Raw genomic sequence first — 15,900 nt, forward strand, 5'->3', positions numbered from 1 at the left:
CGCGGCCCCAAAGTTTCCCCTGCGGCGAGAAGTCGAGGGGGGTCTGGGCTGTCCTGAGTGGTACCTGCTCCGGGCGGGCTGCGTGTCGGCCGCTGGCGCTGTGACCCCGAGCCCCCTGCCTGTGGTGTCACTGCCACTTGGCCTCCCCGGGTCTTGGTGACACCTGCCAGAACCCCCTGCCTTCGCCGGGCTGCAGACGGTGTCCTGCCGCGGGCAGTGCAAGCACCCCTGATTCTAAGCAGTGCCAGCCTCTCCGAGCAGGGCTGCTTCCTCCCCCAGCATTGACGCCCCCGCTGTTTGGGGACGGCCCCCAGCGTAGCCCTTTGCTGCTGCCGCGTCTGAGGCTTCTGTCCCCCGTTCACATCCGTCCTTCCGGAAGGCCGGGGTCCCGCCCCCCTCGGTGCTTGTTTTGGGTTCCCTGGCCGCGAGGGTGTGAGCTTGACGGCGCTGACAGTCGCGACTCCGGGGCTCGGTCTCCTGCTCCCACACTCAGAGCCAGCTTCCTAGACGTGAGGGGCCGGTGCTGTGACACGTGGGCTGTGCTGGCTGGGCTCCTGCTGTCCTCCAGGGGCTCCAGGGGCAGGACACTTTCTCAGGGGTGCCCCCCCTACCCCAGACGAGGTTCCTGCCTCTCAGGTGTTGGTGCGCTTGTCGTGGGTGTCGCTGTGTGAGACCAAAGCTGCTGTTCTGGGCTGAAACACAGGTCTGTGTGGTGGGGAAGAGGCCCCTATGTGGTCAGCTTTCCAGAGTGGGCTCCAGGCCCCCCATCCTTGGCCCTGGGCCTCCCCGTGGGCCGATAAGTGTCCCCACGGCGGGACCTAACAGGTTCTCCCTCCAGTGTCGGGTGCCCTGCGTGGCAGCGTCAGCATCCTGGCATCACTTGCCGGCGCCAGCGCAAGGCCTCTGCGTGGGGGCACATGCAGCCCCCCGGATTAGGGACCACCCGGTGTGCACTCCCGCACTGCACCTTCCAGCGCTCCTGCACATGCCCCAGTCGGGGCTGCTCCTGATCAGTCCTGCGGCTCATCTACCCAGCTGCTGGTGGCGGCTCCAGCCCCTTCCCGGGGATCTGCCCTCCCCTGGACAGCCTGGTTTGGGTGAAGCGTCCTGGGCCGGTTCCAGGCTCCCCAGTCCTGCTGGACGCCCCTGCCCTGAGCATGCAGGCCCTTCAGTGCCTGAGCTGCTCTGTCTCAGTTACCCTTCCGTGCGGGAACTTGCTGGGTCCCCCCAGAGCGGTGGGGCTCCCGGCCCTTTAGGAATGGACCTTCCCCGAGGTGGCACCTCCACTTCAGGGCTCAGGCTCCAGCTTTCTCACTAGTCCTTTGCTGGGGGTTCAAGGTGTCTTGATGTAGGGTCTTTGTGGAGGGAGGGGCCCTTGGCCTGTAGTACCCGCCGTGTCTAGGGGGTGCAGGTACCCTGGGCCCGCAGTGCCTCCCCCAGGTCTGGTAGGGTCTTCTCTGGGCCTCAGCTCTTCCCCACCTCCCTCCCTGGGCTGGCGCTCCTGTCCCCTAGCACCTTGCTTCTGACTCTGCGGGGCTTCTTGTTGCCACAGTCTATTCCCCTTTTAGGGGTATCCCCTCCGCACTGAGCCAGGTGTCCTGACCCCTCGGTGTGGAGCGTCCCCTCCCTCTGGGCTGGAGGCAGGGCACACACTCCTGATCTCGTTCCTGAGCCTGATCCCGGGCGGGAAGAGGCGGTTCTGTGTTGGGCGTCCTGGCCATGTCCCGAGCTCCCAGATGAAAGCCTCAGAGCCCCTCGTCCTGGAGCTGGGATTCCCTGTGTGGGGCCTGGGCCCCACCTCTGTGTGGCAGCTGGGCCTGGGCCCGGGGCGTTGCTCTTCACTTGGTCTGCTCTCTGAGGAGATTGAGGCTCCCCCGGGTCTGAGGTGTCACAGCACCGCTGTGCACAGTGGGCGCCTGTGGAGGGCGCTGGTTCTGGAGGCAGCTCCCTGGCACATGGCCCCGGCAGGAGCCGCCAGTGGTGTGGGGTTGAAGTAATCGAGTACAAGTGGAAGATGCCACGTATTGGGCCACGTTCTTCGTGTTCAGGGCTACGGGCAGCACAGATACACTGCGGGAAGTGCTGCTGGCTGGGACTGTTCCAAGACCAGTCATTCCCAGTGGGCGGGGACCCTCCTGGCACAGCCCCCCATGGTTTGAGGCTCAGTCCTCTGGGGCCCCCGTCTCAGGGAGCCATGGTCTTCAGTCAGGCCCCCTTTCTAGGGGTGGGCTCAGGCTGTGCAGAACACCCCCTGGGTCTCTGTTGGTCTTGGCGTTGGGCCCACAGCCGTGGCTTCCCCCGGGGCCAGAGCTCCCCCTTCTGCGTGTCTTGTAGGTTGAGGGTGAAGATACTCCTCTTTCTAGGTACCAGGCATGCATCCTGGTGGTTTGTGTTCCCCTGCGTCTACGTTACCAGAGCATCTGATATGTTCTTGGCGTGCGCAGATCGCTGCCTCACAGTGGAGGCCCCTCACCCTTCTCTCTGAGACCTCACTCTTCTCCCGGCCCTCTCGTGGCCTTCTGCCCCATGCTACTGTCTCGGCATTGGTGTCCTTGGGTCAGGAGCGTCGTCTTCTGCTTGGGACCCAGCCCTGTCACAATGGGTTGGGGGGTGGGGGGTAACTCTTCCTAATTGCAGGCATTTCCCACCCCCCAGTGCTTTCCTTCCATCCCTTACAGTTCACACTCAGACGGCACCTGGCCTTCTTCCTGCAGACTCTGTCTGCTGACCTGTCTGAGGGGTAGCTGCTCCGGTGTCTGGACTCTAGTCACCATGGGCCTTGCCCCACTGTGGCAGTGTGGCCTCCAGGACCAGTGCCTTCACCCAAGCACTCAGCCACATGCTGTTTGACTTTTTCCTGCTTTAAACATCTTCTAGAGTGTCATCTGGGGAGCAGGTATCCCGTGCTCCAACGTTTTTCCATTTCCTGGGTGAGAGTTACACAAAAAATATACCTGCTTCCTTGTTTCCACAAACTTCCAGAGTGTTCTTAGGGAACATTCTTCCAGAATGTTCAGACCCCTGTGCTGGGCTCTCAAGGCTGCATAAGTGGAACTTGGTCTGGTCTCGGTCGTCATGCCGTAAATGCGTCGTCCTTTACCATGTGCCCTACTGTGCCCAGCCTCGTCTGTGTCGGACCAGCCAGCGAATAAACGTGTGCTCCTTCCTTATCTCCGCAGCGTCCGTCTCCAGGAGAGTATGAAGAGAGCGCGTCTGTAGGGCAGGGAAGATGGCGGACAAGCGCAAACTCCAAGGTACTGCGTTGCCTGTGCACTGCCCGTGTAGCCATGTGCTCGCTGTCCTCAGAGCCCCTCCCTGGATGCCTCCTGCCTGGGCAGGATGCTAACAGCCGCCTTCTTCCCTGCCCAGGTGAGATTGACCGCTGCCTCAAGAAGGTGTCCGAGGGCGTGGAGCAGTTCGAAGATATTTGGCAGAAGGTACGAATCTGGGTCTCCAGGGAGGAGAGCACAGGAAGAGGTTCCGGATCTCTGCGTGTAGGCCAGGGAGAGGGATTGTGGGTCCAGGTGCTGAGGACCTAAGAAGCACCTTTGAGATGGATTGGGGTGTCCCCAGAGTCCCCAGCCCTCAGAGACCAGAGCTTTACCGCTGCAGTGGGCATGAGGGCGGCAGGCCCCCTGCTGACACCCGGGCTCTCTTCTTCCCTCAGCTCCACAATGCAGCCAACGCAAACCAGAAAGAAAAGTACGAGGCTGACTTAAAGAAGGAGATTAAGAAGCTTCAAGTGAGGGGACCGGGGGGCTGGATTTCTGGGTCCCGAGGGCAGAGGGAACAGGGAGGGGGGCCGGTGGCCTCAGCGCCTGTGTCCTGAGGCAATGTGACTGTCTTGATTTTTCCCACCTGCAGCGGCTAAGGGACCAGATCAAGACATGGGTAGCGTCCAACGAGATCAAGGACAAGAGGCAGCTCATAGACAACCGCAAGCTCATCGAGACGGTAGGAGGCCACAGCCAGTGCCTGGGGGGGAGGTGGCTGGGTTTCTGGGAACCCCTGCCAACCACACTCTCCACAGCAAATGGAACGGTTCAAAGTTGTGGAGCGAGAGACCAAGACCAAAGCCTATAGCAAGGAGGGCCTGGGCCTGGCCCAGAAGGTGGACCCTGCCCAGAAGGAGAAGGAGGAGGTTGGCCAGTGGCTCACGGTGAGTCAGGGTAGAGAAGAAGTGGTGACTGCAGGGCCCTGGCCCCCAGGGCATCCGTGGGGACTCTGGCTGACCACCTGCCTTTCCGCTTCCTTCCCCCCATGCAGAATACCATCGACACCCTAAACATGCAGGTGGACCAGTTTGAGAGTGAAGTGGAGTCCCTGTCGGTGCAGACGCGCAAAAAGAAGGGTGACAAGGATGTGAGTGGGGGGACCCTGCACCCAGAGGGCAGAGAGGGGCTGGCGAGTTGGGCTGAGTGGCTACCGGGGGCGGCACGTGGAGGTGAGGCAGCTTCAGGGGTCCCGTCTCAGCAAACTGTGGCACCGAGAAAAGGAGGAGTGGTTTGAGGGAGCACTTGCTGGGCTCTAGGGTCACAAACTAAGCAAAAGAGCAGATGGACGTGTAGGGTGCAGAGTGCCGAGATGGCCCAGGTCCTGAGGTGGTGGGTAGAGACAAGGTGGGCCACGGGAACTTTGGTCTTTCGGCCTGAGGAGAGCAGTCGGGGAGGAAGCCAGATCTGGGGCCCAGATTCACAAACTCTGGGATTGTAGGGTGGGGGTTCAGGGGGATGCAGACTGCATGTGCTTGTTGGCACACAAAATACAGGAAGCTGGGTCTGGGCATGGGGGGCGGTGGGAGCTATGCCAGATTTGGGTATCTGAGACCCTGAGGAGTTTGGGAAGCTGGAGTTTGGAGGGGGGACACGATAGGCTCTTGTGGAGGTGGGGGTGGGATAGAGATCAGAGGCCTGAGAAGGAGCTGAGCTGCTGCATCTGGGTTCGCTTGGATGTATGGATAGGTCGGGCAGATGTGACGACAGAGAACATCACACAGGCGATCGTGAGCACAGATGGCAGGCTCTCTGTAAACGGGCATCGTGGCTCTTACCCTTAGAGCGAGATAGAGGATGTGGTATGCTGCACTTGAGAGATCTGGGCTGCTAGGGCCGCAGCATAGGGAGGCACAGAGCTGTCTGGTCTTGAAGAGGTTTCCAGGGACGTTTGGGCGGGAACTGGGAGTCCCTGCGGCTCTCCTACCTCAGAGGGCGGGCAGACTCCACACTGCCCGGGTCAGGAGGGGCTGGAGCGGAGCCTCTGGGTCTCTCCGGGGGTCAGGGACTGAGGACAGGTTCTGTGGGGGCAGGAGGGGCCCCGGGCAGGAGCCGTGCAGCCCCTGAGCCTGGCCCTGGGCTCGCCAGCAGAAGCAGGACCGGATCGAGGGCCTGAAGCGGCACATCGAGAAGCACCGCTACCATGTGCGCATGCTGGAGACCATCCTGCGCATGCTGGACAACGACTCCATCCTCGTGGATGCCATCCGCAAGATCAAGGACGACGTCGAGTACTACGTCGACTCGTCCCAGGACCCTGACTTCGAGGAGAATGAGTTTCTCTATGACGACCTGGACCTCGAGGACATTCGTGAGGCCTGGGGCCGGCCTGTGGGCACAAGGCAGTGAGGGCCGGCTGGGGGGGCGTCCCAACCCATTAAGCACGCCCCTTCCTGCCCCCACAGCACAGGCGCTGGTCGCCACCTCCCCTCCCAGCCACAGTCACATGGAGGATGAGATCTTCAACCAGTCCAGCAGCACGCCCACCTCCACCACCTCCAGCTCACCCATCCCGCCCAGCCCGGCCAACTGCACCACGGTGAGGACGCAGGGACGTGGCGTGGCAGAGAGGGGGTGAGGACGTGGGGTCCAGGTGTCCTGGGTCCAGGCCCTAGGGCTGTTGAGTGTCAGTGGGGTCCTTGGCAAGCAGTAGAGGCCTGGCAGCGGGGCAGGCTGGGCAGGGATCCGGGGCACTGGAGGCTGGGAGAGGTGCCCAGGAGACCAGGGCCCCGGGTTCCCCAGTGAGGGTAAGGGCATAGGTGCTGGAACAGCCCCGGGAGGGTCTGTTGGGGCCCTAGAGGTGACAAGGGTTTCCAGCTGTGCCTCCCCTCCTTCAGGAAAACTCTGAGGATGACAAGAAGAGGGGGCGCTCCACGGACAGTGAAGTCAGCCAGGTGGGTGTGACTGTCATGGGTTCCCAAGCTCACTGAGGCCTGAGCGTGACCAGAGTGCTGGGGTCAGGGGCATGAGGGAATTAGAGGGTGGCGCGGCCCTGAGGAGGGCCAGTGTGAATGGGGGCCCAGGAGGGGGTGGTGGCATGGCACCTGCCCTGGACATTTAGAGGAAGACGCCAGTTTATGTGGTGGGGGAAGGGGTGGGCGACACAGGTGAGGTAGCACCTAAAGCTCACGGGGGTCTGGAGGTGGCCCATCTGGGTCAGGCTGAGGGGGCCTCCCACCTTGGGGAGCCAACAGGTTTCCGTGGGCCTTGTCACGAGTCTTGGCTGTGGTGGGGACTGGATCTCTGTCCTCCCCTGTTGAGTCCCCGCCCAGGACGCAGTGGGAGCACACCCTGTGGAAGTGCTGCTCTGTGGCGGAGGCTGGCAGGCTGGAGCCTGGCAGCCAGCACAGGGGAGGCCGGTGTGGGACGGTGGGCATCGGGGGGCAAGTAGGGAGGTGGTCTCAAGCCTGCGTGCGAGGTGCCAGGGCGGCGGGGGTGTCGCCCCCCTGAGGACGGTGGCACGGGCTGGCCAGCAGGGCTTGCCTGGCTCTCGCTTGGCTGCGGGGTGTGCCATGGGCACTTCACTCTGCTGCTTTCTGGGGTGGAGGTCAGCAGCCCCTCCCATTGCTTTTGTGACCATTTGGGTGACATTTGGAATTGTCTAGTTCTCGGTTGTTTTTACTTCTTCCTGGGATTTGTAGTTGGGTCCAGCTGGTCTTACACCGAGGGCATTCATTCACCCATTTCTCCCGTCATCAGACCTGGTCAGGGGGTGTGTCTCCCTGACGCACAGGCCGTGGCAGCCTGTCGTGCAGCGGCGTCCACGCAGGGTGTGTGGGACGCTGGTGGGGGCTAGAACGCAAGTGCTCTCAGCGTGGAGGTGGTGATTGCAGCATGGAGGGTCAGGTCACGGGAGGGGACAGCCGGGGGGACGGGGGGAGCAGCCCAGCCCCGCGAGGACCACGGAGCCCAGCGTGGGGGAGGGCTGTGTGCGGTTGGCCTGGCGCACCTGCCGGCCCACTGCGCCCTGACCCTCTTCTTCCACACTCGCAGTCTCCAGCCAAAAACGGCTCCAAGCCCGTCCACGGCAGCCAGCACCCTCAGTCCCCAGCTGTGCCGCCCAGCTACCCATCTGGCCCCCCGCCCGCCACCTCCGCCCTGAGCAGCGCCCCTGGCAACAACGGGGCCTCCACGCCGGCAGCACCCTCAAGTGCCCTGGGCCCCAAGGCCAGCCCAGCTCCCAGCCACAATTCAGGCACCCCTGCCCCCTACGCCCAGGCTGTGGCCCCACCAGCCCCCAGTGGGTCCAGCACCACCCAGCCTCGGCCCCCCAGCGTCCAGCCTGGTGGGGGAGGGGGCGGCGGAGGCAGCAGCAACAGCAGTGGAGGGGCAGGCGCCAGGAAGCAGAATGGTGCCACCAGTAAGCAGGGGGGCTGCAGGGGTGGGGGGTGGGGTCCTGCAGTGGCCTGTTTTCACTCCCCCTTCCTTGCCCCAGGTTACAGCTCGGTGGTGGCAGACAGCCCGGCAGAGGTGGCTCTTGGCAGCAGCGGGGGCAACAGCGCCAGCAGCCAGGCCCTGGGTCCCCCATCNGCAAGCAGAATGGTGCCACCAGTAAGCAGGGGGGCTGCAGGGGTGGGGGGTGGGGTCCTGCAGTGGCCTGTTTTCACTCCCCCTTCCTTGCCCCAGGTTACAGCTCGGTGGTGGCAGACAGCCCGGCAGAGGTGGCTCTTGGCAGCAGCGGGGGCAACAGCGCCAGCAGCCAGGCCCTGGGTCCCCCATCTGGTCCCCACAACCCCCCTCCCAGCACCACGTGAGTGTCTATAGCTTCCATCCCTGCCCTGGCCCACTGGGACCTCCCCCACCTGCTGGGGTGCCTGTCCCCACTTCACTCCAGCATCTGTCCCTTGGCAGTGTCCGGCGTAGCCTTCTGAGGCACACCTTGTGTATTTGAGATTTTTCCTGGCATCACCCTTCTCGGTGAGCCACCCCAGGCCCTCCTGACTCCTGAGGAGGCTCCCTATGCAGCTCTCAGCCCACCTTTCCTGGGGGTCTCTGTTTCTGAGAAGATTGCCCCAAGAAAAGATTCTGACCTACGAGGGAGGTAGGGAAGACCTGCTGGGCCCCAGGGGGCATCTGGTGTGTGGTTGGAAGGCTCCCTTCCCACACCCCCCTTTCTCTGGGGCCCACGGCACAGGCCTGCATGTCTGCTGGTGAACCCTCAGCCACCGGGCCTGTGTTGACGCCCCCGAATCCAGGCTCCCAGCTCTGTGGCTCTTCGCTCCTGCAGGGAATCGACCCCCAGGACCGGCCCCCCTCGTTGGTCCTGGCTTCTGGGCTTTCTCCCCTTCTTGTTTTATTACTTCCTCCCCTAGTTACCAGGCCCTCCTGTCCCCTCTCAGCTCTCTCCCCCCTTCTCTCCTTCCCAGGAAGGAACCCAGCGCGGCAGCCCCAGCAGGGGCTGGGGGTGTGGCTCCAGGCTCAGGGAACAACACAGGGGGTCCCAGCCTGCTGGTGCCACTTCCTGTGAACCCCCCCAGTTCTCCAACACCCAGCTTCAGCGAGGCCAAGACAGCCGGCACCTTGCTCAACGGACCCCCACAGTTCAGCACTGCCCCGGAGATCAAGGTGGGCCCCAAGGTGTATGTCCTGGCCCTGCCCCCCACCCTGTGTGGCTAGGGCTTCCTCTCCCCTGGGCCCGCTTGTCCTTTCTCTGACTCTGGCCCTACACCCTCGCCTGCTCTCTGGGCTCCTCCACCATCTTGCCCTCAGGGCCTCCACACTTTTGCTTCTGCTCCTAGTTGTACTTGCTCTTGTGCTCTCTGGGGTCCCCCCCATCATCTCTGTCCTCAGCCCTCACTCCACACACCCCACCATCCAGTTCACTGCTCTCCTTTACTGACGCCCGCTCTGGGCCCGGCCTCATGCTGGGTGAATCCACCCCTGTCCCACCTTCTGTGCTGGGAGCCACACGTGGCTGTAAGGGGGTGGGGGCAGAGGGTGCTGTGGACCCACGTCGGTGCCTCTGACTTGCCCTGGGGAGATGGCCCAGCAAGGCCTCCACACACAGATCTAAGTGTCTTTCCGGAATGGGAAAGACAAACCAGAAAGGAGAGGTTCGCCTGTGCCAGAGGTCGAGGAGGGGCTGATGTCAGTGCAGAGACTCCACAGAGATGGGGAAAGGGAGTCCACTTGGCAGGAGGCGGTGCAGGCTGGCTGCAAGGCTGGGGTGGTGGGGGTCACAGGGAGGGCAGTGGGGTCCTCAGCGCCAGGGTCTGAAATGGGAACAGAGTGTAGAGTTGACGTTCTGGGCTGGTGCGTTTAACCTCAGTTACACAGAGGAAGAGTCCGGGACCAAGTCCCACAGGGCCTTATGCACCTTTGTCTGGAGAGCCCCCAAATAAAGGCCCAGAGCCAGCACTCACACTTTGGAGGTACTCTGGACAGGAAATCCATCGAGTGAGCATCTTTCTGGAGAAAAGGGATCAGTGGCTTTGAGGGTGTCAAGAGGGGTCTGTAGCATTAAGGAAAACAAACACACTGGGTTTTGAGTAGAAAAAGGACCAGAGGATGTGGCTGGGAAGGGCCCTGTGGGGTCACTGGGAACGGGAGGGAGGGGCAGGGGAGGACAGGTGCCAGGCCTGGGGGAGTGGCAGGGGGGCTGTGGGTCGGGCCCCGCCCTGGGGGTGGTGTGGGGCCAGCCTGCCACTCCTCGACGTGCAGGTTTCAGGCTGACGTGCAGGTTTCAGGCCGGGAGGGCAGGTGCAGACCCCCGCCCCCGCGGCAGCGCCCCCTGCAGTGCGCAGGTCACTCACCCTCCCCGGATGCCTCTGTCAGCGGATCCCCACCCCCGGCCGGTCTTTCCCTCCAGCGCTAGAAGCCGCAGGGGACACCCTTCCCACTCGTGGCCTGTGCCCAGCGAGCCTGCTGCCACGTTGGCCAGTGTCGTACCAGCTCTCTCCTCTCCCCAGGCCCCCGAGCCTCTGAGCTCCCTCAAGTCCATGGCAGAGCGGGCAGCCATCAGCTCCGGCATTGAGGACCCTGTGCCAACACTGCACCTGACGGAGCGAGGTGAGGGCGGGGACGGGGGCAGGGCAGCCCGGCAAGGAGCAGCAGGCCCCACACCGGCCTCACCACCTGGCCCTGCCCTCCCCACAGACATCATCTTGAGTAGCACATCAGCTCCTCCAGCCTCAGCCCAGCCGCCCCTCCAGCTGTCGGAAGTGAATATCCCACTGTCACTGGGGGTGTGTCCACTGGGGCCTGTGCCCCTCACCAAGGAGCAGCTGTACCAGCAGGCCATGGAGGAGGCCGCCTGGCATCACATGCCCCATCCCTCAGACTCCGAGCGCATCCGGTGAGGGAGGGGCTGGCACCCAGCACTCGAGTGTGAGGGCGGTGGCCATGGTGGGGATCCGGTTCCCCGGCCCCGAGAGGTTAAGTGAAGCTTGCTGGTGGTCCTCCTCACTGCTGGGCACCTGACTTGGGACTGTCCCCGGGGGTGAGGGGGAGGGTGTCTCAGGAGTTCATTATTGGGGTGACCGGGTGCCCAAGCAGCTCTCACTCACCTGTGTGCTGGGGGAGCTGGGCTTCCACCTGCCCTCGAGACAGCAGGGACTGCTGGGCCCTGGAACTAGCCCTCCTGCTCCACAGGCAGTACCTCCCCCGGAACCCCTGCCCGACGCCCCCCTACCACCACCAGATGCCACCCCCACACTCGGACACCGTGGAGTTCTACCAGCGCCTGTCCACCGAGACGCTCTTCTTCATCTTCTACTATCTGGAGGTACAGCAGGGCCCCCGGGGCAGCCTCGGGCCCCCCGGCTTCGCCGCCACCGCCGCCGTCCCCCCTCGGGCTGGAGGGGTGAGGTGGGTGCCCCTCTGCGGCCCCCGGGACCGCACCCCCTCCCTGTCCTCCAGTCCTGTCCCACCCCGAGGCAAACCTGTCCCTGCCCCTACTTCAACACAGACATGTCCATGTCGGGGTTGGGGGCTAGGCTGGTCCCCTGCTGGGGAGTGGGGCCCCAGTTCAGTCTCCCCGGAGGCCCCTCTGCCCGACCCCAGGGCGTTGCCATAACCCTGCCCCCATCCCACGTTGGGGAACTCTCCAGGCTGCCTTCTCTCAGCTCCTCACGCATTAGTTTCTCTTCCTTCTCAAAGCCTCTCTGAAAGCCATTTCCTCCTCCTGACCAGCATTGGTATGTTCCGTGCCCCAGCCCACCCCCGTCCGCACCATCCAGCCCAGCCTCGGTCTTCGGCGGGGCCCGGGGGTGGCCCCAACGCCCTGTGCCCCTCGCCCCCCGGTTTGGGGGCCCCCTGACCCCCGCCTGCACCCTTCCTCCCCCAGGGCACGAAGGCACAGTATCTGGCCGCCAAGGCCCTGAAGAAGCAGTCGTGGCGGTTCCACACCAAGTACATGATGTGGTTCCAGCGGCACGAGGAGCCCAAGACCATCACCGACGAGTTTGAGCAGGTGAGGGCCCCCCCCTGTGCCCCGCTCTACCCGCAGGCCGGCACCGCTCCTGCACCCCCACCCGCCCCCGTCCCGTGGGCCCTCGGCTCCACCCAGGCCACTGTCCTCTTCCTCCTGCACACGGCCAGGCCAGCTCACCATCCCGGGGGGGGTCCAGCCCCGCCTCCACGCCTCAGCCGGGCCCCTGCTCAGGCGCGGGCGCGGCTTCTCCCACCGTCGACAGGGTCTGCTTCACGCAGGGCCCTCGACTGTCGGTCTCCTTTCCCTCCTGCCTCCCCTGCCCCAAGCAGGGGCCTCACCAGCAAACACGCACGGGGCCCTCCCGGTGTTCTGGTACCTGGGGCCGCCCCCACTGCACAACACGCTGGGGTAGACTCCGTTTGAACCGCTCTCCATTTCCTTACACGTAAAAACGGGGTAACGCACCCACGTCTCGCAGTTGTTCTGAGGATTAAATGAATGAATGATCTCTAAGTACCTAACGGTGCCTGCTCCGTAGGAAGTACCACGGGTGTACTTTGTTTCAAGTAACTTAAAGGCCATGTTCCACTGCTTTCTTCCACCACATCTTTGATGCCAAGTATTGACAGGGTCCTTGTCCTCAAACTCAGTCCCCCCTTCTGCCCCCCGTTCTNCCAATGTCTCTGACACAGACCAGACTTACTGTCCCCTCCTGGTTTGGCCCCCACTAATCATCCAGGTACCTTTCAAGGCATTGATCTTTCAGAAATACCCCACCCCCAGCACTGTCACCAATAAAACATCTGTCTCGACAGCGTGCCTGGATGTGGACTCAGCCTGTTCCATTCTCTAGGACGGGGCACAGCTGCGGGGGTGGCGAAGACTAGCGGCTAGGACAGGCCTGGGGCAGCGGGCGCCAGCTCAGTGCTCCAGCCACAGCTGGGAGAGGGCACAGCTCACCTGCAAACGTGGCTGAGGCTCTGGTGCACAGCCTCTCGGGCCTCCTTTCCTCTAAAGGGGCAGGATGACCTTTCCTGCCTGAGAAGAGGCTGGAGGGGAAGTGGCTGACGCAGGCAGGGCTGTGGGCCCCGTGCCTCGTACGTCCATGGCCCTGAGATCTGTCCCCTAGGTCTGTCGGTCCAGCTCAGGTGTCCGGCCACCGCCACGTCCACTCACTGATCACCTTCTCCCCCGGCCAGGGCACCTACATCTACTTTGACTACGAGAAGTGGGGCCAGCGGAAGAAGGAAGGCTTCACCTTTGAGTACCGCTACCTGGAGGACCGGGACCTCCAGTGACACCGGCCCCCCTCCACCCTCCCCTCCCCCCCGCCTGNGGGCTGCCCCCTCCTCCCCTCCCCAGGAAGGGACATTTTTTGGTAAACCTATTTTCATTTTGGAAAATATTTATGAATAAATAGTTTTATATGACGGCTGGCAGCTGCGGCCTCTCCTATCCCCCCAGGAGTCCGTGAGCACTTGGGTCTTGCTGGCAGGGCGCCGGGCCCACTGGGGGTTGAACTGGGAGTTGTACCGCCCCCGCCGTTCGTCCATCTCCTCTGCAGGCTGGTCCTCCGGGGGGGCCGTGCCGCGCACTCGGGCCAGGAGAGCCTCCGCACGAGCCCGCTCGCTCGCTTCCCGCCGGAGACGTTCGGCTCGAAGCTGGTCCAGGGATGGTCGTCTGGGGGGCACCAGAGTCGGGGTTAAAAAGCTCCTAAACCCTGGAGGCCCACCCCACCAAGGAGGAGCTGCCGCCTGGACCTCCCGCCTGCAGCTCCCACCACCCCCATCTGTAACAGCGGGAGGGGCATCCCCAGGGCCTCAGTTTCCCCTTCTATAGAAGACCAGGAGACCATACGCCAGCTCCACGCTCAGCGGTTTGTCCTCCAAGGGACACAAACCTGCTTAGTGACCCCACGGTTCTCAAACTGGTCTCAATGACCCCAGAAAGCTTGCTGTGTCCATGGGTTTTATGTTACCACTTAGCACAGAAGGAGCAAAAAAAAAAAAAAATCCTGAAAACAAGTCCACGTCCCTCAGGCTCTCCCAGCAGTGTCTCCCCGGAAGCCACTGTACACTCAACTGAAAGTTCAATGCCTCTGCAGACCCCGGACAGGGTGTCAGAGCCACCGCTGCCCAGCCAGCCCCGCCCCCAGCGCCCACGTGCCCGCCCAGCTTGCTTACGCTTCCGGCCGCTGCTTCTCCGGCCGCTCCTTTCCGTCTCTGTTTCTGCCGTGACCAACACTGTCCCCGTCCTCACTGTGCCGCCGCTGCTTCTTCAAATGCTTCTGCATCTCCCGCAGGGGGTCCAGGCGCTTCTTGATCTTTTCATCTGGACCTGGGCCAGGTGGAGGTGCCCCTCGTCCTGGGGGGAGCTGGTACCAAGGCGGTTGGGTCTGGGCTTCTGCTGCACTCTGGCCGAGGTATGTCAGGATACCCAGAGCTTTCTCCTGCCTCTCCTGAGGGGACAGAAGATAGGGAGGCGCGGACGTCGAGTAGGTCTCCCTGCAGGGAGCCCTATGTGGGGCACCAGGACACCCCAGGCTCACGGCAAGGCAGAACCAGATTAGCCAACAGGTGCTGGAGGACTGTCACCAGACCGCTCTGTCCAAAGGACACAAAAGGCCAGCACAGGTGGGGCTCCTGCCCTGAGCACAAGGGCAGGTTTGGTCACGGCCCAGAAGGAAAGGACGGGGTGGCGCTGCTGTAGGGTTCAAAGGCAGGCATCTTTGAGGATATAGCTTGAAGACAAAGCAGCAAGCAAGGCGCAAAGGAGGGAGGCCAGTTCAGTGTTTGGTGGGAATCACCGAGTGCGGGCGTGACCGGATAGGACTTACACTGAGCTGGACGCTTCCCAAACCCGACAGGGCCTGCACATCAGGCCGCTGGGTCTGCAACTAGCAGCCACTCCCAAGCCCGTGCAGGCTTGGATGGCAATAAATCACAGCACTTCTGAGTGCTAGGTTCCAGGGCTCCTCTCAGGCCTCTAGATCAGCTCACTTAATTCCCCACGCTCCCTCCATACTCCTGTCAGTCACGGAAGGACAGCCGCCCCGGCTCCACCCATCACACATTAGGTGGGAGGCCAGCTTACTTTCTCCTGTCGCTTTTCTTCCTCGTACTCTTTGTTGCCTCTGGTCACCCCTTTCCCTTCCTCCAGCAGCTCCCGGAACAGGTCCACAGGGCCAGGAGTCGGGGCTGCTGCCTCTGCTGCTTCCAGCTCAGGTAGCGAGTTCTGACGCCGGGCTTTCTTCCGTAGGAATTCTGTGCGGGCCTGGGGAAGAGACAATCACAGGCACAACATTCAGAGCCTAGATGTGATTCACACAGCTGTGATGCTGGACCACAGAAAACCACTGTCGTCAGTGCTTGGGGGGTGGTCAGGCACCTGTCCCAGCCTGCAGAGAGGGTAGGGGGATGCAGGACACCTGGGCTTATAAGCGGCCTCCTTCCCCAACAGTTAACCGGCAGGGCTCCAAGTCTCAGGTGGAGATAAACAGCCCAAAGTACGCGAACAGGAGATCTGGATTACAGGCGGGGCTGCATCTGAGACGACGTGCAATCTCTGCCCGTAAGTGAATTTTAAGGGGCGCTTGGGTGGCTCAGTCGGTTAAGCATCAGCTGGCATCTCACAGTTTGTGGGTGTGAGCCTCCTGTCCGGCTCTGAGCGGTTAGCCTGCCTTGGACTCTATGTCTCCCTCTCTGCCCCTTCCCCACTCGCACTCTTTCTCTCAAAAATAAATATTTAAAAAGTTTTAATAAAAGGTTGTTTTAAAAGCCCAGACCACCCTGCAGCCGAGCGTTGAGAATCAGATCCACTAAAGAACAAAACTACGTCCAAACTGGAGGTTAGAAATTACACGGAAAGCCCCTGGAGCGGGGAGTGCAGGGAGAGGGCTCGCCCAAGAGCGGAACTGCCGTGTCCCACTGTCCCTTCCCTTCTGAAGCCATCCCTCTTCTCTGCATAATGAAGAGGAGGGGGCCCCTCTAGGTGTTGAGACTGCAGGTCAAGTGCTTTGCACGGGGTGATCATACAATAGGCGTGCAACAGGGAGGTTGTGCAAACTAGTCCGAGTTTCCTTAAACTGCTCATCATTTTCTCACAAGCCGCTAGTTTGTGCCAGGCACTCTCCATCCTCGCGAAAGACACGAGTGGGGGAAACCGGGACAGGGCAGAGGCCTACGCGGGTCCTGCACAGGTGGGCACACGCCTCCAGCGGCGCCCAGACCCTCCTGGCTCACGGGACACATCGCGCCT

At 62.5% G+C, this 15,900-nt stretch overlaps 2 protein-coding genes across 5 annotated transcripts in view; one reads left to right on the forward strand and one right to left on the reverse strand.

The window, feature by feature from the left end:
• The first annotated feature begins 60 nt into the window (after positions 1–60).
• On the forward strand, positions 61–12,974 carry CNOT3 (CCR4-NOT transcription complex subunit 3). Of its 4 annotated transcripts, none has more exons than XM_077757077.1 (17): positions 64–3,254; positions 3,370–3,437; positions 3,668–3,742; positions 3,865–3,954; positions 4,031–4,159; positions 4,267–4,362; positions 5,361–5,583; positions 5,678–5,811; positions 6,110–6,166; positions 7,266–7,632; positions 7,899–8,022; positions 8,639–8,837; positions 10,181–10,280; positions 10,368–10,566; positions 10,863–10,995; positions 11,557–11,682; positions 12,843–12,974. In XM_077757077.1, the coding sequence occupies exons 1-17, from the start codon at positions 3,230–3,232 to the stop codon at positions 12,939–12,941; spliced, it is 2,244 nt and encodes a 747-aa protein (XP_077613203.1). In that variant the 5' UTR covers positions 64–3,229; the 3' UTR covers positions 12,942–12,974. The 4 variants fall into 4 exon arrangements, with proteins under 4 accessions (XP_077613205.1, XP_077613206.1, XP_077613203.1 ...); XM_077757078.1 differs by having other exon boundaries at positions 5,364–5,583; XM_077757079.1 differs by lacking the exon at positions 12,843–12,974 and having other exon boundaries at positions 61–3,254; positions 10,863–11,078; positions 11,557–11,676.
• A 56-nt stretch (positions 12,975–13,030) lies between these two features.
• The window catches only part of LENG1 (leukocyte receptor cluster member 1), a 3,119-nt gene continuing 249 nt past the window's right edge, over positions 13,031–15,900 (reverse strand). The window contains exons 2-4 of the mRNA XM_077757075.1: positions 14,737–14,916; positions 13,827–14,101; positions 13,031–13,323 (exon numbers count right to left, since the gene is read on the reverse strand). Coding sequence (XP_077613201.1) covers positions 13,050–13,323; positions 13,827–14,101; positions 14,737–14,916 — 729 coding nt within the window. The 3' untranslated portion in view covers positions 13,031–13,049. The remainder of the gene's footprint in view (positions 13,324–13,826; positions 14,102–14,736; positions 14,917–15,900) is intronic.

This window comes from Crocuta crocuta, unplaced genomic scaffold (assembly GCF_008692635.1).
Source record: "Crocuta crocuta isolate KB4526 unplaced genomic scaffold, BGI_CrCroc_1.0 scaffold142, whole genome shotgun sequence".
NCBI lineage: Eukaryota > Metazoa > Chordata > Mammalia > Carnivora > Hyaenidae > Crocuta > Crocuta crocuta.